The sequence below is a fragment of the Pteronotus mesoamericanus genome, unplaced genomic scaffold (assembly GCF_021234165.1).
Source record: "Pteronotus mesoamericanus isolate MK-2021 breed Mesoamerican mustached bat unplaced genomic scaffold, CSHL_Meso_final contig_116, whole genome shotgun sequence".
NCBI lineage: Eukaryota > Metazoa > Chordata > Mammalia > Chiroptera > Mormoopidae > Pteronotus > Pteronotus mesoamericanus.
The window spans coordinates 43,987,447-44,011,906 of NW_026555027.1; the positions used below are offsets into that span (position 1 = coordinate 43,987,447).

At 53.5% G+C, this 24,460-nt stretch overlaps 3 protein-coding genes across 6 annotated transcripts; 2 read left to right on the forward strand and 1 right to left on the reverse strand.

Annotated features, from left to right (window-relative positions):
• Positions 1-187: 187 nt before the first annotated feature.
• POLR2H (RNA polymerase II, I and III subunit H) lies at positions 188-4,648 on the forward strand. 3 transcript variants are annotated; one of them, XM_054577226.1, is made up of 6 exons: positions 188-301; positions 1,057-1,202; positions 2,362-2,445; positions 2,529-2,622; positions 3,364-3,447; positions 4,341-4,648. In XM_054577226.1, the coding sequence occupies exons 2-6, from the start codon at positions 1,130-1,132 to the stop codon at positions 4,456-4,458; spliced, it is 453 nt and encodes a 150-aa protein (XP_054433201.1). In that variant the 5' UTR covers positions 188-301; positions 1,057-1,129; the 3' UTR covers positions 4,459-4,648. The 3 variants fall into 3 exon arrangements, with proteins under 3 accessions (XP_054433201.1, XP_054433206.1, XP_054433196.1); XM_054577231.1 differs by lacking the exon at positions 188-301 and having other exon boundaries at positions 942-1,211; XM_054577221.1 differs by lacking the exon at positions 188-301 and having other exon boundaries at positions 942-1,202.
• Positions 4,649-5,080: 432 nt separating this feature from the next.
• Positions 5,081-11,782, reverse strand: THPO (thrombopoietin). Of its 2 annotated transcripts, none has more exons than XM_054581500.1 (5): positions 11,661-11,782; positions 11,310-11,437; positions 10,931-11,017; positions 9,012-9,179; positions 5,081-8,150 (listed from the first exon to the last, which is right to left on the reverse strand). In XM_054581500.1, the coding sequence occupies exons 1-5, from the start codon at positions 11,671-11,673 to the stop codon at positions 8,130-8,132; spliced, it is 417 nt and encodes a 138-aa protein (XP_054437475.1). In that variant the 5' UTR covers positions 11,674-11,782; the 3' UTR covers positions 5,081-8,129. The 2 variants fall into 2 exon arrangements, with proteins under 2 accessions (XP_054437475.1, XP_054437466.1); XM_054581491.1 differs by having other exon boundaries at positions 5,081-8,783.
• A 3,621-nt stretch (positions 11,783-15,403) lies between these two features.
• Positions 15,404-24,146, forward strand: CHRD (chordin). The gene is made up of 23 exons (XM_054575830.1): positions 15,404-15,551; positions 15,782-15,885; positions 16,363-16,492; positions 16,639-16,767; positions 16,859-16,958; positions 17,092-17,179; positions 17,519-17,660; positions 17,773-17,913; positions 17,989-18,071; positions 18,148-18,295; positions 18,454-18,560; positions 18,683-18,802; positions 19,598-19,754; positions 20,092-20,312; positions 20,774-20,887; positions 21,203-21,475; positions 21,554-21,647; positions 21,764-21,820; positions 22,092-22,195; positions 22,656-22,758; positions 23,175-23,329; positions 23,488-23,587; positions 23,942-24,146. The coding sequence occupies exons 1-23, from the start codon at positions 15,404-15,406 to the stop codon at positions 23,992-23,994; spliced, it is 2,871 nt and encodes a 956-aa protein (XP_054431805.1). The 3' UTR covers positions 23,995-24,146.
• Positions 24,147-24,460: the final 314 nt, after the last annotated feature.

The window sequence follows — 24,460 nt, forward strand, 5'->3', positions numbered from 1 at the left end:
GTGAACGCAGGGTGGATGGGCTGCGTGTGTGTGTCAGAGATAGTGTCAGGGGAGAGGCCAGTGCCCAGGAAATAGGCAGTGTGTCGGAGGAGACAGTATCAGGATGAAGGGACACGTGGGAGGCAGAGGTGGTGCCTCGGAGGAGGGGGCAGTGCTCACGAAGCGGGAAGTGTGAGAGGAGCCAGCACTCAAGACGTAGGGGCAATGTAAGGGAAGAGTATCCGTGGGAGAGGACAGTGCCGGAATGAAGGGGCACATAGGAGATCAGTGTCCAGAGGGAGAGGACTGTGGAGGAGAAAAGGTCAGTGCTCAGGCGGGCAATGTGATGGGGTCAATGCCAGGCTGTAGGGGCGGTGTGGGGGAAGAGAGCAGGGCTCAGGGGGAGAGGACCCTGGTGGGGAGGGTACAATACCCGGGGAGGGGACAGTGCAGGCTTTCCTCTTCCCCATAGTGACATCATGGCAAATTCCCAAACTGAAAAGACCCAGCTCGGGTGACATCCCGCAGGGCCGAGCTGGCCCGGGCCGGCCTGAGGGGCCTCGGTGCCAGCTGGAGGTGCCAGCTGGAGGGGCTGCGCCCTGCGGGAACAGCGCTCTGGGGGCGGTGTTCTGCTCCGCCCTTTCTCGGCGCGGACTGTGCCCTCGGCGGGTAAGCAGACCGGCGAGGTAAGGGGCCGGGCTGGGGCCGGGCTTCTCTGGGCCAAGGATCAAGGTCCCTGGCTGAGATAGGCTGCCGTGCATTCCAGTTTTTCCGACAGGAACCCTGAAGAGGGCGCAGTAGAGCCTCAGCAGATGGCGAGAAACCGCGCCACCTCGACGGGAGGTGGGGCCCGTTTGTCGTGATCCCGCCCCGGGGCGGAGTCATCTGGATCTGAGGCACGCCCTCAGATTACAGAAGTCTCTCGGAAACAGTCTTTCGAAGCGGAAGTTAGGAAGCCCCGACAACCAGACGACGGAAGTGGCCGCCTGACTGCTTGTTTGTGCGCATGCGTTCTTCTGCTGCCTTGCTGCCGCTCTTCAGTCGCTACTTTGTTCTCTCTCCCCTCCTTTTCTCCAGGCGAGGGGTTTTGCTTGCCTGTAGTTGTGGTTGCACGCCCAGGCCCCTGTGCTATTCTTGTGGCCCTTTCACCATGGCGGGCATTCTCTTTGAAGATATTTTTGATGTGAAAGACATTGACCCGGAGGGCAAGAAGTTTGACCGAGGTAAGTAAGGTATGCAGAGGCGGTTGGGGTAAGGGGCTAATCTGGTCCTTGGGGACACGCCCCTGGGCTCCGGGTCCACCCAATTCCTGTTGCCTGCCCCTACCTGCAGGTCCTAAAGTAGGAACCCCTCCCACAGGAAACATTTTATAGATGAGAGAACGGAGACTCCGAGCTCTCCTTGGGTTGGTTCACACATGCTGTGCCCGGTACCTGGGTGGCCTTTTAGCGAAGTGCTAGTAAACTCCGGGGCATCTTTTAGTCGCTGCCCGCTGTGTGCTAGGCGCTGTACTGTGCACGTTACACGCTTTGTCTTTTTTCTTTCAAGAGTCTCCATGAGGTAGGTGGAGTCTTACCCATTTTTCTCGGAGAAGTTAAGTAACCCACCCAAGGCTTCATAGCGAGTAATCCGTCACCAGCACCTATATCCTTTTGTTTGTTTGCTTTTATTTTTTAATTGAGTTTTTTGGGTTGACATTGGTTAACAAAACTATACAGGTTTCAAGTGTACAACTCAAGAAAACATCATCTGCATACTGGATTATGCGCCCATTGCCCAAAGTAAAGTCTCTTTCCACCTGCATGTTTGTATTGTTCTTAGAATCTTTAGCTCTTTGTGAAGCCCTCTCTGAATTTGAGTTGACTACTTGGAATAATAAAGAGTTGCTCTTTTTTTCTGTCATTGATCAGTAATTGTTTCTTTCCGGTTTCATACCCTTTACCTGGAGACTGAGATGTTCTTTAAGACAAACACCAGTTCTTACATGTCCTAATAGTCCCCTCCGCACAGCACCTGGCACAGAAAGACAAAACCTTTTAAACAAAAAGTTTATTGAAAACAAAAAGTTATGAATGAATAACTTACCCAAAGTCAAGTTGTTTCTTAATCACCTAGGCAGGCCTAGAATCTGGATATTATTTGTTGCCAGAGGACTTTGAATTTTTTTCTGGGGATTGTATCTACTTGACATAGTTTTTCTCCCCTTTCTTGCTTGCATATCTGGTTCTGACTGAGCCTGCATGTCTGTGAGGGCAGTTGAGAGGCCAGTGGATACACAGTGGGTTAGATTTACTGTTCTATTGCATATGGTCCCCAAAATGGGATCTGCAGGGTAGGCCTGGGTCAGGCAATTAACCTTGCCACTCTTTCTCTACTCTCCAGTGTCTCGACTGCATTGTGAGAGTGAATCTTTCAAGATGGACCTTATCTTAGATGTAAACATTCAGATTTATCCTGTAGACTTGGGTAAGTATTGAACACAGACAATAGCAGGAGACTTTTTGCCCTTTCAGCTGTTCTTCACCCTCAGATATTGCTGTTACTTTCAGGTGACAAGTTCCGGTTGGTCATAGCTAGTACCTTGTATGAAGATGGTACCCTGGATGATGGTGAATACAATCCCACAGATGATAGACCTTCCAGGTGAGGGAGTGGAGAAGGGAATACTTGAACTATGCCTGAGGACTAAGTAGATAAGCGGTATAGAAAGACCCTTATTTAATTCGTGGAATAAATGATTATAATCTGAGGAATTTTAAGGAAATTGCTGCACTAAGAATTTAAACAACCAGGTGTTTATCCAGAGCAGTGCTTGCATGCCTGTGAGCTGTAGCTTTTTGATGGCTGAGAAAAGGATCACTGAGTGGCCTAGGCTTTGTGGGCCTTGGGTCCTACTGGGGAGTTTGGTGTGATGGGAGTTTGGAGCCCCACTGAATTCAGACCTCAGTTTACCTCTCATTTGTTGAATAACCTTAACCTCTTTCAGCGACAGTTTCCTCGTCAGTAAGAGACAGATGGTTGTACCTAGCTCACAGGTTTGCTGTGAGGACCAAATGACATTGAGTTTGGAAAGTGCCTGTTGTGCCCTGGCCAGGTAGCACAGTTGGTTAGAGCATCATCCTGCTACTCCAAAATTGTGGATTTGATCCCTGGTCATGGCACAGAGAAGAATCAACCAATGAATGCATAAATAAGTGGAACAACAAAATGATGTCTCTTTCTCTCTCTCTTCCCCCCTTCCTCTCTCTCACAAATCAATTAATTAAAAAATTGAAAAAAAAAGTGCCTGTTGTTATAATGCTGGCACTTAGCAGTTACCACTTTTAAAGAACACTTTATTACAGTTAACTATTTTTAAGAATAACTGCCACTATTGTTCTACAGGGCCGACCAATTTGAGTATGTAATGTATGGGAAAGTGTACAGGATTGAGGGAGACGAAACTTCTACAGAAGCAGCCACACGTCTGTAAGTTCCTTGGTCTTGTGAGAACCCTTTTGTCCCACTCTGTTCTGAGAATTTGGGCCATGCTTCTGCCTCCTGTGTTGGGTCCCTCACCTCAAGCACCTCAGACCTAAGTGGGACCCTGAAAGAAACTTCTGGGAACAGTTTTCAGTCTGAAATGTAGGCTGCACACTTTGCTTTTTGTCAGGGCCTCGACCCTGGTGATCCAAATGAGAAATTGATAATCTTGCTTTGTGCAATGCAAAGGAAGGTTGCTTCCACGGGAAATAAATGCAGCATTAAATAATTAAACTGATAGGCGTGTGTGTATGTTGCTACTCTGCAACCCAATCCCTGGTTCTTTGGTTTCCCTGCCCAGTTATTTTTTCTTTTCTTTAAAATCTTATTAAAACAATAGTGCCCTGTGTAAGAAATATGAAAAGCAGAGAAGTAATGTCAAGCAAGAATTAAAGTCACCTATAATTCCATACCCAGAGGGAACCTTTTACATAAACATTTTTTAATAATTTAGGTTTTTTTCCCTGTGTGCTTTTTGCTTTGAGATCATGTTTATTACAATGTTTTCTTCTCATTTTGCCTAATAATGTTATGTAAAACATGTTTCCTCATGTCAGTTGAAAGCTTTCCTAAACATTTGAATAGCTGTATAACATTCCTGTAAATGGATATATCTTAATTGTTTTGGCCATTTCCTTTATTCTGGGCATGTAATATTTTCTACCTTTTGCTAATATAAAGAACACTGCCTTGCACAGGTCTGTGCATTCATCTTTGAATTTTGGTTCTTAATGACAAAATGTTAGAAAGGTGCCCTCTTTTCTTAGGCTGGGCTGGAGAGCTGCTGAGTAACAGCTGGTCCAAAGCTTAGACTCATGGGACTGGTCCTTCTGTTTCAGCTCTGCCTATGTGTCCTATGGGGGCCTGCTCATGAGGCTGCAGGGTGATGCCAACAACCTGCATGGATTTGAAGTGGATTCCAGAGTTTATCTGCTGATGAAGAAACTGGCCTTCTGAACCACCTGGGAAGCCAACCTTGCTGCTTAGTCACTCAGGACATGGACATTTGTTCAGGCCTGGGCAGCAGTTGCCGTTGTTCACCTGTTAAAGAGGAGCTGGATCTCTGTCCACCTAAAGATGTGGGGGTGTATCTGTAGGTGGTCTGGACTGAATGGAAAACTGGCCTGTGGGAGAGTGTAAAATGAATCAGAAGTTGTTTTGTGTATATGGTTTTTTACATTAAACTTTATTTTTTTCAGACTTTTCCTTCCCTTGATTTTTTTTTCCCATTTACTTTAAAATCATTTTCCCCCCCAATTTGCCTATGGTTACTATGCCTCTGGCCCATGGCCAGGTGATGACATGGGAGGTGTAGGATCTTTCCCAGCCTTTTGGTATCTGGGTTCAGCGTTTCTCAGACGCCTGGCTGACTATCCCTGCCTGACATTTATCCTCCAAAGTGATTTTTTGTGTGAGTGTCATGCTTTTGGCTCCTGGGGGCATCCCAAGCCAAGAAGATAACACCCGTTTGTCATAGAAGTTTGAATTGGCAAGGAGCTCCGCTCGTGTTCTCCCAACACTTTTAAGTCTCTGAAGAAGTCAAATGATGTTGACTTGAATGAGTCACTTGTGTAGCCTGGAAATGTTCATCCTCTTTATGGAAGCTTTGGGTAGAGGCTTTTAGACATAAGCATAGGGTACGACCATGAAGAGAATAGGAAGAGTGGATTTGGTGGTTACAGGAGCAGGTGGAGGAGCTGGCTGTCTGCTCTGTATTCTAGTGGTGACCTGGAGGGAGGGTGAGTGGTGTTCCTTACCAGTGACACTGAACAGATTGCTGCTGCACAGACCAGTGAAGTGGACAGGGCACTAATACCAGTGAGGCTGGCAGTCCGGTGCCAGTGCCCAGGACAGTGTAGCAGCCTGACTGCAGTCACTAACTTGAGAGTAGGGAAGAGCGCTGTTGGGGAAGTGGAGATGCTTACAAGGTCCCCAGCATGGGAGCTGGCTCTTCAGCCTGGCATTCGAGGTCTCTGAGAATGTGTCCGGGACTCTGATGTCCCCTGGGAAATTCATGGTAACTATCCAGAAGGATTGTGTGTGTGAAGCAGTAGTCACTTTTGATCTCATTTTGCCAGGGGAGCTGGTCCCCTGGTGGGTTGCCTGGGGTATCTCCTTCCCCATCATTTTCAGGTCTTTCATGAGGTGTCAGAGTATTTAGGAAAATGGATTGAAAATCAATGGTCCCTGCAGGGGGGGAGGTAAAGGTGTTTCTTTTACCCTAGTATGGGGCAGAGAGGGTGGAGAGGGAAATTAGAAATGTAGTGGGGGTTGGAATGAATTTTTATGGAATCCTAAAGCCTTTCCATGGAGTCAAATTTGGAGGGGGGGCGGTTTGTGGATGGAGAAGGATGAATTTAGGTTAAGTGAGGGAACCTAATTACCAGTAGTAGTTTGTGGGTGACAGAGCCGACTGTCCTAGCTGCTCTGGGGTGGTAGAAGGAAGGGAAGTGACATACAGTTGAATAGAGATAGGAATGTCCTGGTTTTAGGGGAGAGAGAGAGAGAGAGAGAGAGAGAGAAGGGAAGAAGAGACAGAATGATTTGGGAATGGGTTAAATCTTCAATAGGGGCAGATTAATTCACACTGGAGAATCCCATTAGTTATTTGTATTTGCCTTGGAGTAAATCAAATGCCAATACTTGATGCCTGAAACTTTGGCTACATGCTTCTTGCAGTTTTGCTATCTTTGTCTCGTCTGACTGTGTTGAGAACCCCTAATTCTTTGTCTCTGGTCCCTTTGGCTTATCTGGTCCTGGGTGCTGCCTATTCCATGTAACATAAAGGATTTCCTTTTATTATTAGATTTAATCTACCTTAGTACTGCAGTTAATTAAAATTTCCACTTTCCAATTCCCTTGACTGCATCCTGGAATTTGTAGTGTGGATGAACTGATTCTTTCCCATGCAGAAACTGACACCATCTGAGATTTGGACAACACTTTCAAGATTTGTGCATTTGTTGATTCCTTCTCCATGGCAACTGTTCTGTTCGTGATGGGGGAGAGGGACACCTGGAGATGTCTAAATTGGTCACCCCTACCAAGAGCTTTGGTTTTCTACGCAGAACTCTTTTAACTGTTGATGTATTTACTCCTCAAGGACTTGGAAGTTTTTCCCAATAAATAGAATCACTGAATAATATATTGGACAGTGCACCGCACTGGGGACACTATGGGCTCCAGACTAAGGGTGTTTCTTCTTTTCCTGCTTACAGGCTATGAAACCTTTGGGAACTTGCTTGGCTTCTCTGAGCTTTGGTTGGTTTCTTCATGTATAAAATAGAGATGATACTAACTATCTTAAAGAGTCATGTGAGCCTTAACAAATGTAATGTACATAAGGTTCCTGGCACACTGGCTTTCGTTATGTTTTAGAGTGCCTTTTGTGATCCTGGGGTATTTGTGGCAGTGTTTGGAACTCTTGGTCGCTGGCTCCTCTACCTACACGGCAGCCTTTCCTCTCCTTTTGGTGGGGAGGACGAGGTAAAACTTCCATTAGTTTTTCCTACAGGAGTCTCTAGGTAATGCTGACCTTTGCGGTGGAGTTTTTGTTTCGGGCAATATAAACTTCCTCTTCCTAAGCACCAGGACGACATTTATTGGCAAAGTCCCATAACCCTGGCTTCTTTTCTAGGGACCCCCTAACAGAGTTTACAGCGGTCACACATGGTTGCTTTTTAGGTAACATTCACTTCTGGGAATTGGGAAATGAGCCTTCAACTTATACTTGAGTTGGACTTGTCTCTCCTGCTGTGTGAGCCCCAGGAGACTGACTGATGGCACTTCCTGCACTTCCCCCTGACCTCCACAGGAGGGAGGCAGGAACCCGGGCCCGGTGAAGCTTCCTGCTGGGCTGCTGAAGCTGTTGCTGTTTGCTCAGCTGTCACATCCAGGTCTCTTAGCTGAACTGTCTGCACAGGCTTACCTGAGGTGTGAGGCACTCCTAGACTTCCTGTTAGCTTTTCTTTTTTTCTTTTTATTTTTTTGCTTTTTTTTTTTAAGGGAGGGGCAGAACTATTGCCCCCGGAGACGAACATCTTTCTCTTTCTCTTCAGTTAGACTTTGGGTACTCTCATTCATTCTTTATATATCCAGGCTCAGTTTTGTCTATTATGTAGGGACAGTCTTTCTTTGAGATAACTTCTCATTCATTCCTCAAGAGGAAGAATCTCCTAAGAAAAGATCAGCATCCCATTGAGAATGATGGTAAAGGGGGTAAAGAGACTAACTTTAGTTCTGAATAGAAAACCAAAGCTTGTTTTTTTGTTTTCTCGCATAAGATTAGTTTCTACCTCTGTTCAGAGGCCTGGCCAGGCCAGGCCTTTGAGGAATCATATGAAAAAGCATATGGAGGATTCATAATGTGTACACTCGTGCAGAAAATAGACCAAAAGTAACTAGCTGCTCTGCTGAATATTATTGATAGCTTAAAAAAATAGTTTCTGGTGTTTTAAACAGTGAAAAATGATCCCATTTCCCGTCCTGTGCGTTCACCTTTACCAGGGCTTGGTGTTTCAGGTGAAAGCAGGAAACCCGGTACAGCTGCGGTTGTCTCCTAGGGCCTCTCCTCCGGTGAGAGGATTACACACGGGAGACAATGCTGAGGTTGGCAGTGCCTGAGAACCTTACTCTTCCTGAGACAGATCCTGAAAGTGAGGGTGGGCTGCAATTAGAAAAGGACTAGTTGGGTTGGGCATGATAGCAGAGGGGTCAGGGAGAGGGAGCTGGAGCTTGACCATGGGGGTAGGCAAAGTGGGTGAAGGAGAGAAGAGTGTATGTTGTTCAAGGGGAGGGTGGGTTAGGGAAGGAGAGTATCCAGGCTGGAGGTCGGGTGGCAGGGAGTCTGTCTCCGAAGTTCCTGGATGAATGCTCAGGGCTCCCAGGGCCCCGGGTGAGGGTCCTGGAAAGAGTCCATGAGTTCCATTCAAAGGTCCGTGTGTCCTGTTCAGGTGTCCCGGGATTTGGTCTAGGGATGTGGAGGTTTGGTTCAGCAGGCCAGGAATCCTGGCTCTGAATCCCTGCAGCCTCTTCGGAAGTCCAGAGCCGGTAGTTTTGGCTGAGACACTGGAGTTTGTCTCCAACAATCCAGAAGTCCTGTTTGGAAGCTTGTTCAGTGTGAGGAACAGAGAGGTACTGCGTGGGACAGCTGTGGTGGGTAGGGCCTGCTTGGCGCAGAGGGTGGGCCCTACTGCATGCAGCAGGAAACGCGCCTTTCCTCGGAGCAGCTGTTGGAAGCTCAGGAAGATGGCACTGGGATCCTTGTGAGCTGTCGTCCTGCCCTGTGGAGGAAGCTGAGGGCAGAGGATGGGCCTGAGGCCACAGACCTGGGCCAGATATCATGCCTCCCTTGTCTTAGGTCCCAGGCTTTATGGCTGGGAGGGAGCATTCCTTGGTAGGTCATCTCTTCTACCTCAAGATTCCTAGAATTTCTCTTCCCTCAGGTCTTCTAAGGAGACTGAATCAGAAAAGAAGGACAATTTCTATAGTTCCCTTGACTGGGGACTTACCTGGGTTCCAAGGAGGCCCTGCAGGGCCCCAAGGAGGAGGCGGACCCGTCCAGAAAGCTGTCCCAGTAGGGATGAGAGGCAAGTGGGTCTCAGCTGTCCCCGTGCTGCCATCACTCCCTCCAGCAGAAGGGCTGTTGCTCCCAGAACGTCCTGTGCCTTGGTCTGTTCCTGGGCGAGAGATGGAAGAGAGAAGTGTACTGCTTCAAAGGGCGTGCTAATAGCGGGCGGGGAGCCTGTAGGAGTAGCCAGCAGAATGAATCATAGAAGCTGAGAATTGGACAGGACCGGGGTCCCACCCAGCACAGGAATTCTCTCACAGTCTCCCGACAATTGGTCATCAGCCTCTGCTTGAATAATTCCAGTGTCCGGTAAACCAGCCTGGCCTTACACTTAAGTTTAGTCAGAAAAGCACTTCTTTTTTTTCTTCCTTCTTACATTATACTGAAATCTGCCCCTTTATAGCCTTCACCTCTAGGCTCCAGTGTTCCAAATCTCTGCTATAAAATCTTAGGGTCACGTGACTCTTTCTTAACTCAATGCAGAGATGAGACCATCATAAAGAGCCTAAAGATGAAGAGAAGGGGCTTCTGATAAATGGCAGAGCTGGAACCACAAGGGCCCTAGGAACTGCCCTTCCTTAGCCCAGTCCCCCTAGAAGGTCTGAGGGAAGGATGGGATCCCAGGGATCTTCTGGGTAGAAAAGTGGACTTACCAAGGAGTGTCCCTTTTCAGTAGGTTTTCTGAGTGTCAGACTAAAGCACTTCATGCTATCCCACAAGACTGCCACTTCCTGCAAGCTAATCAGGCAGGCTTCTTTTTTAAAAAATCATTCCTCTCATGTTTTCTAACCTTTTACTGTTTGGGTTGCTCCCTCTGGACACATGCTAGTTTAACGGATCCCTCTGAATAAATCAGCATGTGTCTAGAGGAGGATGTCTAATACTCAGTCCAGTCTTTTTAAGTGCAGTCTACTTAGAATTTTATAGGAATATTTCTACATTGTTGGTGCTAAACATATAAAGTGGCCCAGAACTGCTAGCTTTTAAAGTAGCTGCTTCAATAATGTCACACGTGAAGTTTGGGGTCAACTCAACCTTCTCAGATCTTTCTTGTGGAAAATTCTAGCCCTGACTGGTGTGGCTCAGTGGATTGAATGCTGGCTTGTGAAACCAAAGGGTCACAAGTGTGATTCCCAGTCAGGGCACAGTGGATTGAGTGCTGGCTTGTGAAACCAAAGGGTCACTGGTTTGATTCCCAGTCAGGGCTTAAGCATGGGTTGCGAGCCAGGTCCCCACTTGGGGGCATGCAAGAGGCAACACACATTGATGTTTCTCTCCCTCTCTCCTTTCTTCCCCCTCTCTCTAAAAAAAAGTCGTTAAAAAAAAAAGAAAGAAAATTCTAGAGCCAGCAGTTTATATGAGGGAAGCAGGGGCATTGTGACCTGAGAGCTAGAATAGGACTTTACTCAATTACTCTATGCATGTAGAATTTTTTGTATATCTCTTTTATATTTTACCATGTTTGAACCTCGCCTTTCAGTGATTTTAATCTTGATTGTGTCTTTTGTTAGTTTTGTTGTGGTTCCCAGCTTTGTGTCATCAGTGGATGGCAGATCAATCTTACTTCTTCATGTCAGCTTAAGAAGCTTGAATGGGAATAAGTCAAAGACAGGGCCCATGAGAGACTTCTCTCCAGCTTTTCATGGTATTCAGCTTTGAATCTATTTAATGTACTGGGACAGCCAGCCATCATCTTGTCCAAAGGATATTATCATAGTAGAATGTAGATTGGGTTAGAGTGGCCAAGCTGAAGGTGAGATATTTTCAGGGAGCCCAGGAATTTTGAAGAATCCATGGGAAGCAGTGGGAAACTGATGAAGACAGACTTAGAAAAACCAAGGGAAGAGATGGCTTTCTTACCGTCTGGGTTTTCCATTCTCCCAAGCTAAAGTCCACAGCAGGCAGCAGGACAGGTGTGGACAAAGGGTTAATGTCTGGGCACTGACTCTGTTGAAAAAGATTGGTGGGGAGGGGGAGAGAAGGGCGCTGAAACAGAGGGGGAGGATGCGACCCAATGACCAGGAGGGGCTTCCATGAGTAATATATCAGGCCAGAGCTTTTAAAGGAGAGCTTGATTGCAAATCATAATCCCTGTCAGGAGTGGTGATCAGGAGGTGGTGGTCTTACCAAAGGCCACTGGAAGAATAGTGACTGGATCAGGGAGCTAGGGGAAGTGATGGGAGCTGAGGGTGTCTTGCCAATTAAATGGATAGAGGGGACAATGCTTGGGGATTCTCACCAGTCTGCTGTGAAGGACATGAGAGTCACGTAGCAGTTTATTTAGGAGCCGGGGATCACAGGCAGGAGGAGCCGGGCTGGACTGACTTGGTTTTGCAGTTAGGAGAAGCATGACCACGAGGAGCAGTTCTTAGACGAGGAGAGGTGAGGTTGAAAGGGGTGGATAAGGAAGAGATCATTGTTGGGTGGTGGTCCAGGAATTTCCGTTTAGGATCCAGACCTGAAATCTGGCACTCTGATGTCTTATTCCTGGGAAATTGGGTTTCCCCACCACCAGCGCAGCATATTTCCTTGCTCTTTTCCCCTCTACCATGTTTTGATTTGGCCCTCAGCCCCTAAAGTGTGTTCTTACCAGTCCGCTCCATTCTGGCCAGGCTGTCTTGTTGGAGTGGCTCCCTGTATGGGGCCTCTCCCCTGAATCCTTCCTGGGGCCATGGAGGCGGCTTGGGCTCTTGTACTTCTGGGCAGAGTGGGGTGGGGCACGGCAGAGGTGGGCCACGGAAGAGGGCCGGGACTCTATCCTGCGAGTGACAGGAATAATGAACACTTATTCAAGTTTTAAGGAAGAGACTCTCTCTGGCTGGGGGAACAGATACTGGGAGGGCTTGAGATGCTGACCAGCCTAGAACAGCTAAAGCTCTGAGTGCTCCCACGTTTTCTTGGGATCGTAGCATATGGTGTATCCTCTTTGTCAGGGTTTCTCAGTGAATCCGATAGGAGTTTTGTGCCATGCCCCCCTGCCCAGAGCAGCAGGGGGCCTGGTCGGGGGGGGGGGGCAGGGGGAGGATATGTGTACACACACACACACACACACACACACATCTTAATTGTCCTCAAATTCTGAGCAACCTTGGTTGTTTGGTTGGAGAAAATCTGGGATGGGGTTAGAGGATGAAGTATTGGGGCAAAAGCCTGGGGAAGAGAGGGGGGAAAGGGGTACAGGGCTAGGATGAGGAACTAGCATGTACAACGCGTTGAGGGGTAGCTTGGGTAGTGGGGCTGAGGAGTGAAATTAGGAAAAACAAAACAAAACAAAACCAAAACTGGACTACTAGAGGACAGTGATTAAAAGAAGATGGTGTGGGAGAAATTAATCTCTCATTCTTTCCCTATTTACACCCACACATAAAGCGTCTTGGAGTTTTTCTTTGCACTCCAAGTTCTGAAATACTGGGTTTTCCAAGGAAAAGAGATAGGCTAGCATTCCTGAGACTTCCTTTCTGAGGCAAGTTGTCCAGGAATGGATGCCTACGGAATGAGGTGATGCCCGCCTTACATGGCATACCTCACCTTGGCCGCCCACCATGTCTGTCTCATAGCCCACACCTTCCTCCCTGCCCCCTCTTCAGACCCTTCCGGTTCCTTCACAGGACCCCCCACATGGTTTCCTCCTTCTTTCACAAGTTGTGCAAAGAGGCCTGCACCTGATTCAATATTGGGATTTCCTGTAGGTCTGTCAACATGCATGAGCCCCCCTCCCATTACCCTCTCCTGTGCCCTGGCTTGCCTGACCCAGCTTCCCAGCTCCTGGATTCAGAACCTTAAGCTAAAAAGGAATGACTGGGTAAGAATGGGGATTGGAGCTGTGTCCATTTTGCTGCTGTGTTCCCTAAGCCCTAATATACTTCCTCTCTCATTTTTTCCCTGAGCCCATGTCCCCGATCCTTAGTGCCAGCCAGGACTGCGCTGTATTCCACCAAGTCTGTGATCAGTCCCTCAGAACCCAGCACCCCACCCCCTACCCCTGCTCTGCTCTACTCCTCCCATTCTGGGAAGGCCACTCTCTTCTTGACAAAGGTCAGTGTCTGTAGGTTCCAGTTTGCCTGCCCCTCCCCCAGCTGAGGGCCCAATTCCTCTTTCCTGTCCTTCTAACCCTCATTTAGCGCCAAACCCTGCGTGCCACTCACCTGGTGGAGAAGGGCTCCGGGGCACAGGTGCAGCGCAGGCAGCACTCCGGGGAACAGATGGGTAGGAAAGCCTGTGGCGTTTGGGCATAGCCCCTTCACGGCAGTGGAGTCACAGGCCTGCCCAGGCCACTTCTGCCCAATCACAGAGCAGGGAGCCACCAGACACTGGTGAGGGCCCCCGGAAGTGACGCCTCTTCTTCCCACCCTCGCTGGACCTGGAGCCCCTGCTTGGACCATGGTCTACAAGCAGAGCCCAGCTCCTCCACCCACACACAGTACCTGGATGATCTTTCTTTTTCTAGGAAACAGGCAACATTAAACCTGGCTGGAGAGGAGATGGGAGGGGAACAGTTTTTTTTTCCAGGAGGAATCTAGCAGGACATTTTTGTTTCCAGTTCTTGCCTGGCCCAATTCCTTTTCCCTGGATACCACACCTGTTGCCGAAATCCAATGAGGCTCTTTCTTTCCTGCTTTTCTCTCCTATAACCCCTAGGAGGTCACCCCTTATAGCCCCTTTCTGAGTGGGAACGGGAGTATTGCTTGTATTAGAGAATGCCCCTGTCAGGGGTCAGTGTTATGGGGAAAGGGTTCGGACAGTTTGAAAGGACTGCACGGTGAGGGGCATGTGCTTTGGGCTCAGGTGCTGCTCTGCTGGGGCCACTGGCTCAGACAGCTAAGCTCACTTATCTCTGCCCGTGTCCTCCTTTTCTTGCCCTGTCTTTCTCCCTCTTCCATCCCCTACCATTCTGCCTGTGACAAGAGGAATAACCAGGCTCATGTGACCCTGTCTTACTTAGGAAAGACAGCTGCTGAACTCCCTCCCCCCCATACCTCCTGCTGGCCTGGCCGCCCTCTTCCTTTGGCCCTGGCTCTAGTTCCTTTGCTTTCCCCTCAGTTGCAGTCTCCCCACAACCTCTGTCCTCAGGGCCTCCTGGCCTGACACTGTTCCCAACACCCCTCCAATCTGCCCCCCCACTTCTTTATCAGGCTCTTTCCTTCTCCTCCTCCCCAGGATGGGGCTGTCTGCTAAGAAGTATGGCCTAGATCCCGGAATTCTCCATTTCAGCCAGATGAGATGCTTCCCAAGATTAGGAAGGAGGGTGTTGGGGTGATTGGGATGCTGTGTGGGGGTGGGACAGGACAGAGCGGCTGTCACAACTGGGAAACCCAGACAGAGGAGGTCGAGGTCCCAGGGAGAGGCTGATGGCCCCCTGGGTGAAGGGAGAGGGTGAGAAAGCATGTCAGGCTGGGGATGATGATGGTCGGATGGGCTTGAGGACAGGTTACACAGTAGGGAGGGAAACACTGTCACCAGACGGAAAGGATACAGCCTGTTTCCGGCTAAGTTCCTGTCCTGGCGAACCATAGAATGAGGCTAGACCTCAGAGAAGAGGTAGAGATACATGCTAGGCAGTGGAAGTGGGTGCTGTGGGGTTTGAGAGGTGCTAGGAGCCCAGAATCAGGGGCAGACCAGTTGACCGGCCTCCCCTGCACGGTGTCATCCTTGAAGACAAGTCTTCATCCTTCCCCCAGGAACCGAATCCCAGGCCTCAGGCCTAGCCTTTGCCCCTCCCTGGCCTGGGGCTCTCATCCTGAGCCGGACACGCACCTCCTGCCTAGTCCAGCCACCCCGTGGCCGCTGCGAAGGGGGAGTGGGAGGGGGGGCTCCAGACCTGCCTCGCCCCCCCTCTTCGCGCCCCCCGGTCCTTCCTCTCCCCCTACCCCCTCCGCTCCCCCTTCCACTCGAGCCCCTCCCTCCTCCCTGCCCGGTCCCAGCCCCTCCCTCCCCTCCCCCACTCGCGATCCGGGCCGCGGCTGCTGGGCCGGACCCCCGGGGCTCAGCCCGGCCCCTCGCCGAGCCACCGCCGCCGCCTCCCCGTTTGCTGAGGAGGAGGCCCCCGGCCGGGGCGCGGAGCGCGGGGCATAAAGCGGGCCAGCGCCGGCGCCCAGGGCACTAGAGCCCTGTACGGCCCAGGTCAGCGCCCGCCCGCCCGCGCGGCTCCTGGCTGCTCCTCCCGCCTGGCCCCGCGCCTACTCCGCGGCCGTCCGTCCGACGAGCCCCTCGCACCGCCCGGGCCCTGGCCCCGGCCCCCTCCCGCCGCACCGCCCCCGGCCCGGCCCTCCTCCCTCCCTCCTCCCTCCCCGGCTCCCTCCTCCCTCCCGCCTCCCCAGCTGTCCCGTCCGCGTCATGCCGAGCCTCCCGGCCCCGCCGGCCCCGCTGCTGCTCCTCGGGCTGCTGCTGCTCGGCCCCCGGCCGGCCCGCGGCGCCGGCCCCGAGTCCCCCGCGCTGCCCATTCGGCCCGAGAAGGAGCCGCTGCCCATTCGGGGAGCGACAGGTAGGTGGGAGTCCCGGGGAGGTGCGAGAGGAGAGTCGGCTTGGGGCAAGTCCATGCCCTCCGGAGGGGGCGCGGGCGCAGGTGGTTTGGCGCGGCGGGTGGCCTAGCGGTGGGCGGGGGCCGCGAGGCTGGCGGTGCCTGGGGACCCAGGGCCCGCCGGCAGCGCCCAGGGCGGGCACACGCCAGGAGCGGAGCGGGACAGCAGCTGCCAGCCAAGCCCGTCCCCGCAGGCTGCTCCTTCGGCGGGAAGGTCTATGCCTTGGACGAGACGTGGCACCCAGACCTGGGGGAGCCCTTCGGGGTGATGCGCTGCGTGCTGTGCGCCTGCGAGACGGTGAGTGGCCGGGCCCTCGCGGGTGGGGGAGCGCTGGGGTCCTGGGACGTCGGACTGGACTCGAGGTGCGGAGAAGAAAGAAGCGAGCCTGCAGATATTTACGATATTTTCTTGGCGGAGGACTGGGGGCGGAAGCTCCCCTTTCAGGTCTCAGGTATTGACTATTATTGATCGCCCACTATGTGTCAGGCTCTTTGCCAGCTCCCTTTCATCTCTCGCTCTTTCACTTGGTAACTCCTAGTACAGCCCTCCTAAGCGGATATTGTTATTATCCCCATTTTCCAGATAGCGTCCCCAAGGCCCAGGGAGCTTAAGTAACTTGTCCAGGGTCCTGCAGCTTCCAAGTAGCAGAGCGGTCTGCCTCCCTGGGACCACCTTGCCTTGGTCCCTGACTGTCCCACCCTCCCCAACTCCCCAGCTCGTTCCGTCTTAGGGCTTGGCGTCTTACACTCAGTTTTCCTGGCTTTTCGCGAGCAGCCTCAGTGGGGTCGCCGCTCAAGGGGCCCGGGCAAGGTCAGCTGCAAGAACATTAAACCCGAGTGCCCAGCCCTGTCCTGCGGACAGCCGCGCCAGCTGCCGGGACACTGCTGCCAGACCTGTCCCCAGGGTGAGGCCCGCGCCGTGGTGAGGGGAGGGCGGCATGGCGGGGGTACTTGATCCTGAGCCCCGCGCCTGGGGCGGATCAGCGGGTGGAGCGGCCAATCTGCCCTCCCAGTACCCACCTGAATCCGGGGGCCCCTACCCCTGACGCAGAGCGCAGCGGTCCCGAGAGGCAGCCCACAGGCCTGGCCTTCGAGTACCCGCGGGACCCAGAGCACCGCAGCTACAGCGACCACGGGGAGCCGGGCGCTGAGGACCGGGCGCGCGGAGATGGCCACACGGGTACGCAGGGACCGGGCGGGACTGGGGTCGTGGTTTTGGCCTGGCCGCCACAGCGGGTGACGATACTAGGAACATCTTCCTCCCCTCGCAGACTTTGTGGCGCTGCTGACAGGGCCGAGGTCGCAGGCCGTGGCACGGGCCCGAGTGATACTGCTGCGCTCTAGCCTGCGTTTCTCCATCTCCTACCGGCAGTGAGAAAGGGGAAGGAGGGAGGAGGGCTGGGCTGGGCGCTGGGGCCGGAGGTTTGGGAGGGGCTGGAGGGGCTGGAGGGGCTGCTGCGGGCCCGGGCTCAGAGTCGGTGCTCACCCTTCCCCTCATTCCCAGGCTCGACCGCCCAACCCGAATCCGCTTCTCAGACCCCACTGGCAACGTCCTGTTTGAACACCCTGCAGCTCCTAACCAAGATGGTCTGGTGAGATGATGCCATTTACGAGTGTTTATGCAGTTTGGGCACTGCGCTGAGAGTGTGCTCTGCCTGCATCGCCTCCTTTGGTCCTCACGACTGTGACCGTCCGGGTGGGAGGAAAGCACTGACGTTATACGCCCATTTCACAGATGAGGGAATTGAGGTTCAGCAGCAGAATGTGATTTGCTCAAGCTGACACCAGCATCTGGATCCAGGGTGCCTTATTAAACTTCCTAGGAGGGCCTGGGGGCTCCTTCCCATATTCCGTCCTCACCAGAGCTGGGCCCCTGAGCTGGCCTGCCCTACAGACTGCCTGAGCTGGGTTGTCTTGCCTCTCTGCTCTAGGTCTGTGGGGTGTGGCGAGCAGTGCCTCGGTTGTCTCTGCGGCTTCTTCGGGCAGAACAGCTGCATGTGGCACTTGTAACACCCAGTCATCCTTCTGGGGAGGTCTGGGGGCCTCTCATCCGGCACAGGGCCCTGGCTGCAGGTGAGGGGAGCAAACAGCCTCTGGGCATGAAGTTCTGTCTTCTCCGTCTCCAGGGATAGAGTGGGCAAGCAGGGGACTTTCTGATGGGCTCTCATGGTCCTCCCTCCCCCAGAGACCTTCAGTGCCATCCTGACCCTGGAAGGCACCCCGCAGCAGGGCATAGGGGGCATCACCCTGCTCACTCTCAGTGACACAGAGGATTCCTTGCACTTTTTGCTGCTCTTCCGTGGGCTGCTGGAATCCAGGAGTGGGGGTAAGTGGGATATGGGGAGGGCATGTGAGGAGGGCACCTAGCTCTCAGAGGTGCCTACATGTTCCATGGTTGCAGGACCAGCCCAGGCTCCCTTGCGGCTCCAGATTCTACACCAGGGGCAGCTGTTACGAGAGCTCCAGGCCAATGCCTCAGCCCAGGTGAGTAAAGGTCTGACCTTTCCTGCCACCTGCTCTGGCCTCTTGCTGTGTCCACCATACCCTGCTCTGTCCCTAGGAGCCAGGCTTTGCTGAGGTGCTGCCCAACCTGACAGCCCAGGAGATGGACTGGCTGGTGCTGGGGGAACTGCAGATAGCCCTGGAGAGGGCAGGCGGGCCCGGGCTGCGTATCAGTGGACACATTGCTGCCAGGCAGAGCTGCGATGGTGAGGCAGGGTGGAGCCTGGCACCCTGGGCACACACAACTGAGAGGCACAGATAAGTGCCAGGGCATGGCCAGGGTGGGTATGGGAGGAATCCTGGGGGCTGGGGGTATGAATGGCCATGGGGCCAGCCTGCCTCCGCTTGTCCTGCCCCTCTGCAGTCCTGCAAAGTGTCCTTTGCGGAGCTGATGCCCTGATCCCAGTTCAGACGGGTGCGGCTGGCTCAGCCAGCCTTACACTGCTAGGAAACGGCTCCCTAATCTACCAGGTAAGAGTCAGGGGCTGTAGGAGGTGGGAGGGGTAGGGGGATGTGGAGCTTTCACCTGCAGTAGTTCAGGCCCCAGGCCTTCTCTGTCACTCCAGTTTGCCCTTCCCAACCTTGCCCACCAGGTGCAAGTGGTAGGTACAGGCAGTGAGGTGGTGGCCATGACCCTGGAAACCAAGCCTCAGCGGAGGGACCAGCGCACTGTCCTGTGCCAGATGGCTGGACTCCAGCCGGGAGGACACATGGTGAGTGCTGCAGGCAGAGCTGGGCTGCAGGGCCCGTGTGCCGTGGCTGTCGGTATGGGGGCTGTGGGAAGTTAGATTGGAAGAGCAGAGATGTTTAACATCATTCACTCGCTCACAGCCTCTCTCACTGATGCATTGATCCACTGGACACATTTGTAGTGAGACTCAGGCCAGCGCCTAGATAGAATACAAAGGCATCAGATCTGGCCTCTGTCCTCAGCAAGCTCATGTCAAATGAGAGAAGTTGGATAGGGAGACCAGGGCAGAAGATCATATAATAATGTGAGAGCAATGGCTGCCACTTATTGAGCCTTTCTATGTGCCACTTACTATACTGATTGCCTTATATATATTTTTTGGCTCTCATGGTTGATGAAGTGAAGGATCAGAGAGGTTAACTCCTCAAAGTTGTTACACAGGTAGAAAGTAGCAGAGGAGGGACTTGAACCTGGGTCTGCAAGGTTCTTTTTTTTAAAGATTTGATTTAAAGGGAGGGAGAAAGAGAGAAACATTGGGCATGCTCCCAAATGGAGATCTGGCCAGGCGTGTGCCCTGACCGGGAATTGAACCTGTGACCTTTTGCTTCACAGGCTGGCACTCAATCCACTGAACCATACCAGCCAGGACCTGCAAAGTTCTTATTCAGTGCTACTGGTGTTGGGAAGCGTCTGTGGATATAGTGGGGGCTCAAAACATAGAAAGACTTCAGAATCTTGGGCTTGTGTGAAAGCTGAGGAGGGGTTCATCTGGGATTCGGCAGGCTCTAGCTAGGGCTCACCCTTCACTGCCCCCTAGGTTGTGGGTGTCTGTCTTGGGCTGGGTGCCCGAGGGGCTCATATGCTGCTGCAGAATGAGCTGTTCCTGAACGTGGCCACCAAGGACTTCCCCGATGGAGAGTTGCGGGGGCATGTGGCTGCCCTGCCCTACAGTGGGCACAACGCCCGCCATGACAGTGAGTGCCCCAGGGGTCTGCCTGCCTTTTGCTGTCCTCTCATCAGTGACTCAAGCATGGGAGGGGTGGTGCTGGAGGGCCAGAGCCTGGTGTGTCTTTCTCTTCCTGAGCTCTAGGTTTGCATCTGGAGAGGTGCAGGTGGGGATGTAAAGGGCGGCCCTACCAGGAGACCCTCCCTGTCGCCACGGCGCGAGGGTCTAACGCTTGCTGCTTCTTCAGCCTTGGACAGTGTCTGCCAGCTTGTGGAGCCTATGCTGGGGGTCATGGGCAATGCCGGGATTGAGTGGCTGCTCTAGGCCACCTTTTCATCTGTCACCTCTCCTTTGTTTGGATCTAGCACTGCCCGTGCCCCTGGCAGGAGCTCTGGTGTTGCCCCCTGTGCAGAGTCAGGCAGCAGGGCATGCCTGGCTGTCCCTGGATACCCACTGTCACCTGCATTATGAAGTGCTGCTGGCTGGGCTTGGTGGCTCAGAACAGGGCACTCTTACTGCCCATCTCCTTGGTCCCCCTGGGATGCCAGGGCCCCGGCGGCTGCTGAAGGGATTCTATGGCTCAGAGGTGAGGATGTGGTGGTGAGAGGCAGCTGGGAAAATATCTTCTTTTTAGTGTAAAGGGCTGTGTGGGTCTGTGTGTGCGTGTGCAGAGAGCAGACTGCCTGGAACAGCAGAGCTGGCACGTGCTCGGGGTCAGACAGACCTGGCTGTGACTCTGACCCAGTCTTTTATTATTATTCATTCTCTTCCTGTGTTCTTGTCTGGGGGGATCCCTTGGATAGTATGTACTATCCTGGGCCTCCAGAGGAGTAGATGGGATAACCAAGTTCCCTGAAGTGGGGCGGGTTGCCATGGACTTGCTGTCAGAGAGACTGGGCTTCTGAGCTCCGTACCACTGCTAATGGGCTTGCTACCCTGGAGACTTTATTTAACCTCCCTCGGTCTTAATGTCCACATCTGCAAATTGGGAACAGAAGGCTCAGCCCTCGAGTGCCTCGTTCCCATCTCTTGTCCTGTCACTCACAGGCCCAGGGCGTGGTGAAGGACCTGGAGCCCGAGCTGCTGCGGCACCTGGCGCAGGGCACTGCCTCCCTGCTGATCACCACCAAGGCGAACCCCCAGGGGGAGCTTCGAGGGCAGGTAGGTAGGCAGTGTGGGCCTGTTGGGGTGGGTCAGCTGGGCTGCCACTGTGTGTCTCTGTGTCACCTGCTCTTTCCAGTCCCTTGGGGTGGTAGTGTGTCACACTTCTTTGCTGCTTGGAAGGACAAACCCATACAAGGTGCATAAATAACAAGGCTGGCAGTGCGCCACCTTGTCCCTGGCAGCCAGAATGGTTGCTGTGGCTAATAGCATCTTCCTGGGGCGCAGGGGCACTGTCTGCCCAGTGGGCTGGCTGCTGCTGCTGGAGATGCAAGGGGGAGCCTGGGCGCTGCCTCAGCCCGCCTCTCCTCCCAGGTGCACATCGCTAACCAATGCGAGGTGGGCGGCCTGCGTCTGGCTGAGGCCGGGGCCCAGGAGCCCAGGAAGCCCGGGGCTTCCGATGCAGCAGCAGCTGCACTGCCCGCATTGCCCGCTGTGCTCAGCCCTGATGCTCCAGTGCCTGTCAAACCCGGTGGCCCCTGGAGAGCCCGAGACTCCAACACCTGCTTCTTCGAGGGGCAGCAGCGCCCCCATGGGGCTCGCTGGGCACCTAACTATGACCCGCTCTGCTCACTCTGCACCTGCCAGGTAGGAGGCCCAGAAGGGCGTGCTGGGGCCTGGATTGTGGGGCAAGGGTTCCGGTCAACCTCCCACGTCTCCCTGCAGAGACGCACTGTGATTTGTGACCCTGTGGTGTGCCCGCCGCTCAGTTGCCTGAGCCCAGTGCAGGTGCCAGACCAGTGCTGCCCTGTGTGCCCTGGTGAGTGCCATGCAGGGGTGGAGGGGGCCATGGAGAGTCCGCCCCTGGGGGATGAGGCCTCTAGGGAGAGAAGGAGGCGGTCACCTTCTGCCTTTACTATTTCTTTGGCTCCACAGAGAAACAAGATGTCAGAGACCTGCCAGGGCTGCCGAGGAGCAGGGACCCTGGAGAGGGTGAGCTGGCAGTGTATGAGCCAGGGTGGGAGCCAAGAGGGGCTGTTGGGTGGCACCAGGAAGAGGACAAGTGGGTGAGAGTATATATGGGTGGGGGTGGAGTTTGAGGGACACAGGTTCCAGTGACAGCTGGTAGGCTTCGTTAGAGTCACTGGCCCATGAATGGGCCTTGAGGTCTGATGGTGTGGGGTTGGCCCAAGACTCAAGTCTTGGTTTTGGATTCAGCCAATGAGCTCGGTACTAATGGGAGCTGGGCACTGTCCCCTACCAGGCTGCTATTTTGATGGTGACCGGAGCTGGCGGGCAGCGGGTACCCGGTGGCATCCTGTTGTGCCCCCCTTTGGCTTAATTAAGTGTGCCGTCTGCACCTGCAAGGTATGGCTGCTTACTCCTCTCCAGTGCTGTGACCCAGGTGGGCCTGCAGGGGTGGGGAGGGGCTGCGAGAAGAGGAAAGCCCAGCCTAGGTGAGGAGGGCTCAAGGATCGAGATAATATGCGAAAAGTCCTTTGGCTCTGAGGGCTGGCTTTCCGTAGGAAAAGTGCAGGGGCCGACCTGGTGTGAATCTAGCTCTGCCAGCTGACTAGCCTCATGTAACCCCAGGCCCTTCCTGTGCCTTCCTGAGCCATACTTTCCTCTCCTCTAAGCAGATGTGGTAGCACCGACCTTGCAGGGCTATAATGAGGATTTAGTTTAGGTGTATAAAGCTTCATCCCAGGGCCTCTGAGTGAAAGGCCGTGGATATATTAATTGAGGAATGCGGAAGGAGAGGGAGGAAGCAGGAGGCTTGTGTGCTCCCTCTCCTTCCTGACACCCCTCATACAATGGATCCCTACAGGGGGACACTGGAGAAGTGCACTGTGAGAAGGTGCAGTGTCCCCGGCTGGCCTGTGCCCAGCCTGTCCGCGCCAACCCCACTGACTGCTGCAAACAGTGTCCAGGTGAGGGGGGTGGGCACTGAGGCCTCTTGGGCAGATAGGCCCTTCACTGCCTTGTCCTGGGTGAGGGGATACATAGTGAGGGTGATGGAAGGGACTTTTCAGCTAATCCAGTGTTTACCGAGCACTGCTCTGTGCCTAGTCTGGAGCGAGCGTTCTAAACAAAGTGGAAAGATATGCATTTATTAGTGGGCTATGATGGATTCCAGTTCCTGTCCCTCCCATCCATCCATTCATCCATCCATCCATCCATCCATCCATCCATCCATCCATCCATCCATCCAAATTTACCACCTACTAAGTACCAGGAACTGCTAGGTGCTAGAGATAAAAAGGTGAATAAAACCTGGGTGGTAGAGCTCACAGACCTCATATCTGCTGACCTCTTCTTCCTTCCCTCCCTCCCTCCCCTCCAACAGTGGGGTCTGGGGCCCACCCCCAGTTGGGGGACCCCATGCAGGCCGATGGGCCCCGGGGCTGCCGTTTTGCAGGGCAGTGGTTTCCGGAGAGCCAGAGCTGGCACCCCTCAGTGCCCCCCTTTGGGGAGATGAGCTGTATCACTTGCAGATGTGGGGTAAGTGGGGAGTCGGGGGCCTGTGTGAGGTGGGCATCGGAGGCCTAACCTGGAGTAGAGGGACCTCCCCAGGGAGGGCAGGCTTTCCTGAAGAGGCTGAAGGCTACTGTGCCCCAGTGCTGCTGGGGCCCCTTCGGATCTGCTCTGTCCTGCACCAGGCAGGGGTGCCCCACTGTGAGCGGGACGACTGTTCGCTGCCACTGTCCTGCGGCCCAGGGAAGGAGAGTCGCTGCTGCTCCCACTGCACACCCCGACAGTGTAAGTGAGGGGCTCCGCGGGCAGGGGCTGTGGGCTGACCGTGGAATGCTGAAGAGGGAAGGGAGCGCCTGCCGTGGGCGGGAACAGTGCCCTCTGCCTCTCAATTGCCAGTCCATTCTGTCCTCACGGCAACCTTGTGGACTTGTTATTGGTAATCTTTTCTTTACAAGTGAGATTTCTGAAGCTCAGAGGAATGAGGCTACTAGATTAAGGTTATACCACTGGTATGTGCTGACTTGCTTAGAAAGTACTGAGCTTTCTGGGACTAGAACATAGAGACTCGGCTGGGTTCTCCGTGCTGCCTCATTTTCCCTCTCTCCTCTGCTGCTGTTCACTCCCCTCTGTCTCCGGCAGCTGCAGAGACCAGGACAGTTCCAGAGCTGGAGAAAGAAGCCGAGGGCTCCTAGGGAGCAGCTGGAAGGAAGGACGCATGACCAAGAGGATGGGGCTTGGGCTGGGGGAAGGAACGCCGAGGACCCTGCATTCTCCTGCGGGAAACTCAGTGCCTTTGGCTCCTCTTTTCTGCCTCTTCTCTCTCCCCCACTACCTCTGGGAACCACAACTCCATGAGGGGGAGGGGCAGCCAGGGCAGACCAAGGCCATGTCCACTTCAACTCTTGCCCTGCCACCCTCTGGCCTCTGCCTTGGAAGCCCAGTCCCTTTCCTTCTGTACATAATGTCACTGGCTTGTTGGGATTTTTAATTTATCCTCACTCAGCACCAAGGGTCCCCCCACTTCACTCCTGCTGCCCCTGAGCTGAGCAGAGTCATTATTGAAGATTTTTGTATTTATTAAAACATTTTTTTTCAGTCTTGGAGCTAAAGGTTGTTTCTTTGGGGCCAGGGACCCGAGTGGGCCCCAGTGGAGAAGGG